At 30.2% G+C, this 9,480-nt stretch overlaps 1 protein-coding gene across 2 annotated transcripts; it reads right to left on the reverse strand.

Moving 5' to 3' along the window:
* On the reverse strand, nt 1-7,480 carry LOC108758081 (prolyl 3-hydroxylase 2). 2 transcript variants are annotated; one of them, XM_018502861.1, is made up of 11 exons: nt 7,192-7,480; nt 6,178-6,442; nt 4,776-5,100; nt 4,094-4,219; nt 3,268-3,404; nt 2,872-3,018; nt 1,977-2,234; nt 1,692-1,784; nt 1,433-1,583; nt 703-1,120; nt 1-164 (listed from the first exon to the last, which is right to left on the reverse strand). In XM_018502861.1, exons 1-11 carry the CDS (start codon nt 7,413-7,415, stop codon nt 71-73), a joined length of 2,238 nt encoding a protein of 745 aa, XP_018358363.1. In that variant the 5' UTR covers nt 7,416-7,480; the 3' UTR covers nt 1-70. The 2 variants fall into 2 exon arrangements, with proteins under 2 accessions (XP_018358363.1, XP_018358364.1); XM_018502862.1 differs by lacking the exon at nt 1-164 and having other exon boundaries at nt 1,049-1,120; nt 1,362-1,583; nt 7,192-7,478.
* Between the last annotated feature and the right edge of the window lie 2,000 nt (nt 7,481-9,480).

A 9,480-nucleotide genomic window follows, 5' to 3' on the forward strand; every position in this document is an offset into this window, starting at 1 on the left:
ACTTGTCACATTTCTCTCTCTTTTTTTACTTGCTTGTACATTTGAATCTTGTGTAAATTGCTATAAATTTTTACCAATTTTTGCTGCCTTCTCGCGTAAATTCTCTCAATATCTGCCTCAACGTCTCATCTTCTTTGAAACATTGAATCAGTGTGTCTTCATATCTAAAATAGAAACGTTACACTTTATTTGATTTACAGAAAACTCGCGAGAAAATAGAATTTTGAAAGAAATATGCTCAGCTTTTTAATCCATTAATCTTTAATTCTACATAATATCTGACTATTTGTATATACATTATTGTAACTATTTTTTTTATTTTAGTTTGTTCTCTTAATTATGTCATGTTTATCATATCATATTTATTATTTCATTTACAGTCATGGAAACATGAATTTATTTGTAAAATTTTCTATCAAAATTTTGATTACCGAAATTTTTATCACCGTATGATTTAAAAACGCAAGGATAGAATATGAATATAATTTTGTAATTAAAGATTTAGCGAATATTTTTGTTATGCATATGAAAATATAATGTAAATTAATTATATTTCGTATAAAATGATATTAAACATGCATATTACTTTTAGACTTAATAATTGTACAATTGTAAAAATTAAATGTTAACGCTCCTTCTCTTCTATACATAATGTCCTGAGAGACCTCTTTATATAGAATGTATAATAAATTCTATTCTTACTTCAGTGGTATTTGGGTATCCTCATGTTGCACGGCACCCAAAGTGTGGACTCTCTGCAACACGGTATTCGCCACTACCCTTTCATACTCCAAATATTTTTCATCCTGGGTGAACCATAACGCTACAGCGCACCTCTTGCCACTACGTACACCTTGGACGCCATGAAGATTTTCACCGCCGGCGGAAAAAGCCACCATACGTCCGCACCGAGGCCGAACAATACCTTGGACGCGACGTCTCTTCCAGTCTTCTACGAAGAAGAACTCGCCACCATCGAAATCATCGTTGAGATATAAAATCGCCGAATAGTCCCGCCACGTATACGCGGGATCTTCTCTCAAGCAGGAACCTTCATCTTTTATCACGCAGTTATCGGCGTGAATCTCATGACTGAGATCAGTTCTATTCGTCGGCGAATCTGAAAATAATGATATAATGAAAACTTCCTAGAAACTAATAGATACATATACCTAATCTTCTTCATCCTTCCTTAGACAGCTTGTTACATTACTTGAGAGAAAACATATTTTACTATTGTATTTTATATAATGATCATTTTGTTAATAAAAAGAGTTATGAAAATAAAATCAAATGTTGTAAGCGAACCGATCCACAATAAGATATGATCTGATCGATTGTTTATATGTTTAATGCCGTACCAAGTGTTATGATGCGAGCATGCCAGCGAAAATGTCGTCAGAAGCACGAGGATGCGTCAGATGAAAATTACCGAGTAAAGCTGTTCGGCAGACCAAATGGGTGTAGGTGAAATACAATGGTCGATCAAGGTCGAAATACCTTTCCACGTGATTACGAGTTGCTTCCGTGCGTTGCAGAAATAGCTTCAATAATTCTGGCTTTGTTAGACCAAAGTAGACCATCTACAATTTTTATAATGAAGATGATAATAAATTTTGCCAAAATGAGGAAAATAATAAATATGAATGGAACATAATAAAGTACGTTTCCGGATATTAATTTATCTTTACCAAGGCTATTCTACCAACAGTCACACCTTCGAAACGCTCATAAGACGAATGTGGACTTTTGTTTTCTTCATAGCCGTCTCCTTCCACAGCAATCTAAAATTTATGAATTATTCATATAATATTTTTATATGCAAATCTTTGTTTTAGCGAAGATAAAATTCCATTGAAATTCATTCTATTTGGAACTTATAATTGAAATATTATCAAGATCATGATGCAAAAGAATTAAGAAGAAAAACGTTTTGTAATCGTTTAATGTTCGATTGATAAAGTTAATTTCGACACCTGGGCAAGTTGCATGAGCAGATTGCAATCGGTGGAATTAAGGAACCCATCAGCCACGTAGCGGTTCCTTCCGCCAAGTTCGCTTTCTTCTGCTATCAATCGTGCATTGTTCGTGACTTTTAGCTGTTCCATGACACGATTTTCTCGTATCTCTGTGTCTTCCTTGTCCCGGAATGATGATAGATTACCCATAAATCGCGTTCGAATGGATGGCGAATGACCAGGAGGTGGATGTAAGATTGGTTTCGAGGAAAAGTCCTAAAAAAATAAAAGACAAGATATGTAAAAAAAAATAAAGACTAAACATTAAGATAATAACACAACATTGAAGGTAAAAATTGGACCTTTTTTTTATATTTTATTTCCTTATCAATTGTCTTGCGAATCTTTTTCCTCGCGCCTGATTCTTATATAGATATAAACACAAAAGTAAGTAGGGTTGCATTTAAACAGGCGATTAAACGAGGGACTTTAATAAAGATAAATTATGCGCAATATTATTTTAACTTTAATATTTCTTAATCTTGAATTTGTCAATCATTTTTATTTTATTAAATTGCGACAATAATAAAAATAAAGTTTATTTTTAAATATTTTATTGTTGTTTTTTCGGATATATGTAAGCGTACAACGTGTTGTATAAAAATATTAGTATTAAGTCTAATGATAAATGCACTCGACACTGAAAGTTCACCAATTATGTCTAGCTGATCGGTTTAAGCACGATGGTCAGGTTTATTCATGCATCGTCCTTTAAACAGAAGAATTGCTTATACAATAAAGAATACCTTACAATTTTCAATTCGCATGGAACAATTGATGAACAAATCTATATATAGTCATTATTTATAAATAAGTCAGCAGATATTTATTTTTATTATGTTTCGCTTTTTACCTTTCTTAATTCCTTCTTGTCGGTTTTTTTCATATTTATCTTCTTGGTAAACTCTTTAAATCTGACGTCAATCGCCGCGAACTCCACCGCTATATAATTCATTAGCAACAGCTCGTATTCTTGCCGCTTCACATAGGAAAGCGCTTCCTAAGAAGTATATTCTTGTTAATTCTTACTAAATTTATAGATTTACTAACATTTTTTTATTTATTTCATTAATTTTCACTTATTTTAAGTGCTGAAAATTTAGGATTTTTCGTTTAGAACGCTCTGTACGAGGATAAATATTATGAACTTTTCAATGAAAATTCGCGGATATTTTCTTTAAAATTTTTCTAGCATTAAATACGTATCATTTACTACATATTTTTATAATAATTATATTTTTTCACATACCTCTCTTGGTGTAAAGTACTGCTCTTTTACTTTTGGTTGGGAGCTATAATAGTCTTTGTTATGCAACATTGCTTCATCAGCAGGTAAGAATAATAAGTAACTTGCAACTGCTGCACAAGCTGCTTTCAAGTTACCCACTGCATAAAATAAATGAAAACTATTATTTGTATATATTTTTTGTATTCTTTCGTACACTATTTGTTTGACTAAATGTACATTTTTAAGCAAAGATTTTTATATATATTAAACTGAAAAAAATTCAATTGACAAAGAGAGAGGAAGAAAAAAGTGAGAAGATAATGAATCATACAAAACAAAATTTTCTTGAAATAATGCTAGTTAAAAAATAAATGCATATTGCACAAAGTAGTATAAAGAATACAGGAGACTTAATAGTTTTAGAAATGATGTTGAACTGACATTGAGATTCCTACAATTTAGAAATTTATCCAATTAATTTAACGACAAGGGATGATTCAGGAAACTACTTGACGGAGCTGTTGAAATATTTGCTTTTGTTAATGGATGGAGACACATTGCAACAAGGCCATTATAATTCATAGCACTTGTATCTTACGTGAATGTCAATTATGTTACTAAATTATACTAAATTAGATAAAATATAAATGAGACTGATATCAATACCTATTATTCAAAGACTTTCATTTAGAAATAATATATATTTTTTATTTTAAATAAATATATTTATCTGTGGAGTACGTTTGAAGCATTTGGGAGGATGTAGTGGTATGATCTACATGATATAATTTGTCATAAAAAACATCAATCTCTTGAATAAAATAAATATTTTTGCCAAAATACTCACATTTATAATAAGCGAATTGCAAGTAATTATAATGACTTCTAAGCAAATCACTCTGAAAATCGCCATTTATATTATTTAATGCAAGCGAACATCCACGTTTGCATTTCAAACAGAATGTAAAGTGATCTGAAAAAAATTAAAGAATAACAATAAACAAGAAATACTTTGAGTAATTATTATAATAATTTATTTCAAAATTCTTCCGAGAAAATGAAGTTAAAAATGCAATTAATCGCATTATCTAAAAGCTTATTAACAATTTAATTTAATGAGACTGTAGTATTTAATTTACTTATTACTATAATGTGTATAATGAAAGAATTCAATCCATTAAATAATAATAAAATCGATTAAGAAGAAATTATACGCGCACATATCATGTACGTTGTTGTTATGCTTTTTAATAATGCATAAACTTTAATAAGAAACTCGTTTAATATTTTTTTTAAGTTTAATTAATATTAAAGCAGCAAATAAATAAGCTGTTTTTCTAGATCAAATAATTTCGCATCCAAATAAAGATTAAAAAGTATAAATTATCTTTAGATTAAAAAGCATAGCAAGATTAAAAAGCATAAATTATAAATTATATTAATCATATACAAAGACAATGCATTTTTTAATCTGAATTCATTAATTTTATTATTTATTGTTCTTTATTAAGTCAATTTATGTATCTTACTTGCTACCGAAGAGGTAAATTCAGGATACCATCCTTGATTGAAAGGACCTTCGCAATAGATCCTGCATTCCTCCTCGGATTCTATGTAAAGCTCGAGTGAACCTTCAAATTCTTTCACAGCTTCCGCATAATATTCATCTTCGTATGCTTTGACACCTCGGATGTACCTTTGCACAAAGGGGGCTGCCTCCAAATTCACGACCTTTTCCACGGTCACGTTGGGTAAATTCAAGTAGTATTTCAGGTTCTTCTTAGTCATCTCGTGATCGGGATGTAAAGAGAGAAAGGTGAAAGCTGCGTTCGCCGCATCTTGATATCTTTCTTTCTGGAAAAAATTATTTATGAATATTATAACATTAATTATGTCATGGATTAATAATTTTGATACATATATATTTTATTTTATGATATATTAAATATGTGTATATTTTTATTATTATAAGCAAAAATATTTCTGCATCTTTAAAAAATTATCGTATTTTTGAAAAATTAACAAAAATTATATATGTATTTTGTAAAATATGTATTCTTGATAAACATCAAATAATATTTTTATTTATTTCAGGTTATTTTGAGATAATAGCGATCATCACGTTAGAAGTGTACAAAATATACTGGAATTTTAATTTCGATAGCAGATGGTACGAACGATACCATATCGTCTGTTCGAGGATACAAACGGAAAATAAGATTATGTTTCGGTTTAATGCTGCAAACACGTCTTTTGTAATTTATTTAATTAAAATTTATTAATAACTCTTTTTAATTAAAACTTTTAACTAAAATCGAGAGTTCCATAGATTTAGTGTTATAAACAACGATGCGCAAATTCTCAAAAATAAAGCTATATTTGTTATTTAAGGGAGATGATACGAATCAGTTTTTCGGGTCATGCCGTAGTGTTTAACTCATAATTTACGCAGCGGACGCAGACACCAAATATCTACTACTGTAATTACGTAATCTACCAGATTAGGATCCGGGGAGTATAATATTTTCGTAATGCTTTTTATGGTAGCTGTAAGTGAACAGAGACATATGTCTTTGTAAAATCAATTTATCGGCAGTAATAACATAAAAGAAATTAATATATGATAAATAATAAAATAAAATATATCATATAAAATTATATTAAATCAAAGTTGAAATACTACGTAAACCATATCTTAAATATCATTAATAAAATAAAATGAAATATGATAAAATGTGTATCTTTTATATTTTATAGTTTAATTATTATAAAAAGATACATTGTACAAATATAAATTATAAGGATTAATATAAAAAAAAATAAAATTATGTTTTAATTTAATGTTGTAAGCATTATTTTTTTGTAACTTATACGAAAGGTTTGCAATATTAAATTATTTAAAGTTTCGGTCAAATAGATATATTTTTATACCTGAAAATAACAGATATGAAGATACTCGTAAATGGTAAGGTCAACAAATTTCCTCTCCGTGTCGTGTGGGAGTCGTTTAAGCGCCCCCTCACCTGCAATTTCTCGATAATCCTGATTACATTTCATTAGACAAAGCGTCTCCCTCACTTTTCTTTCGTAAAAGTGCAGATCCTCGATATCCTCCATCAAGATTGGTAAAGAACCTGCCGCTTCAGCTTTACATTTACGCCGGCAAATTATCACCAGGCGTTTGTATGCTTTATATCTAGGAAACATTATGTAAATTTACATTAAAAAATACGGACTTAATACATATGAATTGATTATGTATTGCAATCGATATTGAAAAAAATTTTGTAACGTAAATATTATAGATATTTTATAATATCGACACTGCAAATGTAAGATTTTTTAAATTATTATTTAATTCTGTTTTCTTTTTTTAAATTAAAATATCTGACATCTCTAATATATTATACTCGTGTGTGTTATGCGACTTATTCTTTTTTCCATGCTATTCCTTTTTCAAAAATTCGTTTTTCTCGTAAAAAGTATTTTCTTTCCATAAATTTTAATATAATTTTATATTACTAAAAACATACAAAAAGCTAAAAAATCCCTCTTTCCTTCAAAAAAGTTTAATGGATTAAATTTTAAAGATTTCAGAAGAAAGCACTTTTTTTTAAATAAAACATTACAAATTAATAAAATACTTGATATTTTAGAATTAATATACATTGAGTACTCAAAAATCATTTTTTTCAATTTACGCATGTAAACTATTAATAAATATGCAAAAAGTTTCATAAAAGTATTAAATATGTATTTTCCTTTCAAAACGAGATGCCAGAAAACGCACATATATATAATTTTAAAAACTTAAAAAATTTTTAATAAAACAAAAAAGTGGAAACTTAAATAAAACTTAAAAGTATCTCATAAAATTAATATACATTGAGTGCTTATGAAGAAGAGAGTATCGACGATGACGACGGGATAATTATAACAACGTACCCATGCAGAGCATCGTTAAATCCCGCGACGCAGCCATCCCAGTCTTCCTCGAGATAGGCCTGGACCGCGTTCTTAAAGATCTGACCGAGTGTGATGTTGCGCACGCGTTGCACTTCGCGTGCGACCGATTCACCGTCGTCGATCTCATTGATCTCGATCTCGTCGTTGCGAGCGTGACACGCGCACGCTCCGAGGAGGATCACGAGCGGTAGAACAAACCTCATCCTCTCGCGACTCCTCTCAACGGACTGCACAGAACACGAAGTGTACGGACCGGACGGATCGTCTCGCGTCGTTTCTCGTCGTCGCCAACTTCGGAACGCGTACACGCGCGTTATACACGCGTGGGATATCGTCCACATGCACGCACACGCGTAAACGTGCCGGTTGTAGATACAGGGTGATTCATATGCGAAGGATGACTTAACTTCGCATACAGATTATATAGACTAGAATAAATAAAATATATACGTGTGGGAGAGAAAATTAAGCAAGAGAGAGAGCATTTATAACGAGGCAATATTGAAGTTGAAAAAACAATGGGATATAATATATGAGATGATATATTGAGCAAAATAAATTTAAAATACAAAGTCAATTATGTATGAAATAATATTAAATAAAAAGAAAATAAAGAGATTAATAACTTCTCCTTAGCATTTCGATCTTAAAAACATTTTTTAAAACTTTCGTATATTTTATGCACAAAACACGTACATATAATTAATAAGCAAAATGTATTTATTTTGCAGCTTCCGTTTTATATCTAATTTATCCGTTTTCTTTTCCTTTTATCAGTATACAAGATATATATAGAAGAAAGAAGACTGTTGATCAACTTGACATTTTTATTACGCGATCGGATTTGACCTTCAAAAATAATCGTTTTATGATACAAACTGGGAATATCTACTTACGGGAACAGAGAAGACTTCAAACTTCAAACAGCGTATTGATGAAGATCATGCTAAACGTTATGATTAAAACTCCAATTAAGATAATAACAGCTGTGGTCATAAATAAATACTTCACTTATAAAATGACTCAACGAGCCATTTCCGATTATAATATTTCCAATTTTCTGCTTCGTTAATCAGAAAAGGCGTAAGTGGCCTTCGATGAGCTCGAGTGATTCGAAAGTATTATCGAATAAATGATGAGAAAATTAAAATTAATTGGTACTGTAATATAAGAGGAAATTATGAATTATTCATCTATAAATAAAAGAAATAAAGAAATGCTTGTCACGCGACAGACATTTCGTTGACAATTTCGATAGATTAAAGCAAATTACATAAAAGAAACCCTTTTCTCACCAGGATGTTGCGTGTCTCATTTCTGATACCTTTGCATATCAAATGATGCAGACGTTGACACAGGAAACAGTAGTATCACGTCTCTGAATCCCATGCATTTTGTGTTTAAACACGCATGGACCACGTGTCACATCGTAAATATTATTCGAGTTAAAATGGTACAGTGTATAAATAGTTCATTAATCTTAATTACCATGTTGGTCATTCGGAAAGAGTAGAACTCGACTTTTGACGCTAGTGATCATTCATGGTGATCACCGATGCTACCAAAATTTCTTGAAACATGTAAAAAATAAATAGCATTTAATATAAAATTTTAAATAATATAAAAAAAATACCTAGGTAATCTAAAATAAACAAACTGAAATTAATTCTTTGCAACGAATATAACTAATAATAAATAGTTCAACGAAAAACTTATAATTACTAAAAGAACTTCAACTGATTTGATTAATATTTTGTCTCGGTGGAGTCAAGGTCTGAGTATACTGCCAGAAACAGAGTTTGAAAAATTCTGCAAACGGACTAACACTATGAAAATATTAAGTTAGTTTGCGACACTGTACTACTTAATAAACAGTGTGCTATTCAACATATATTCATAAGAATGTAGTCTTATTTCGTCATAGTTTATCATTATATGCTTGTTGATCATGAAAATTCTATTTCTATACCAAAGTAAGTTAACTTTAATCTCGGTTCAACTATCATAACTTTGTGTGAACACTTTTAGCATTAAACCTTCGTATCGGTAAAAATCCATTTAATGACATTCATATATAGAGTGTCAGAACATTGTAATCGCATAATAATAACTCGGTGATTATAGAACACAGAATTAATTTTGAACATGACTTCGACTAGGACAATATCGCAATATTTGATGAAGAACGTTTCCTTAATAAACGACAAATATCGGAATACCTTCAAATCCTTATGCAAGAGAATAGTCTCAATTTGCGTTCGGATACGG

Source organism: Trachymyrmex cornetzi, unplaced genomic scaffold (genome assembly GCF_001594075.2).
Source record: "Trachymyrmex cornetzi isolate Tcor2-1 unplaced genomic scaffold, Tcor1.1 scaffold15, whole genome shotgun sequence".
In the NCBI taxonomy this organism is placed as follows: Eukaryota; Metazoa; Arthropoda; class Insecta; order Hymenoptera; family Formicidae; genus Trachymyrmex; species Trachymyrmex cornetzi.

Coding starts and splice junctions, on each gene's coding strand:
- LOC108758081 (XM_018502861.1), bottom strand. CDS start 7,415: ATGAGGTTTGTTCTACCGCTCGTGATCCTCCTCGGAGCGTGCGCGTGT. Junction 5,101..6,177: donor TTCATATCTGTTATTTTCAG/GTATAAAAATAT, acceptor AATTTTTTCCAG/AAAGAAAGATATCAAGATGC. Junction 3,405..4,093: donor GCAATTCGCTTATTATAAAT/GTGAGTATTTTG, acceptor TATTTTATGCAG/TGGGTAACTTGAAAGCAGCT.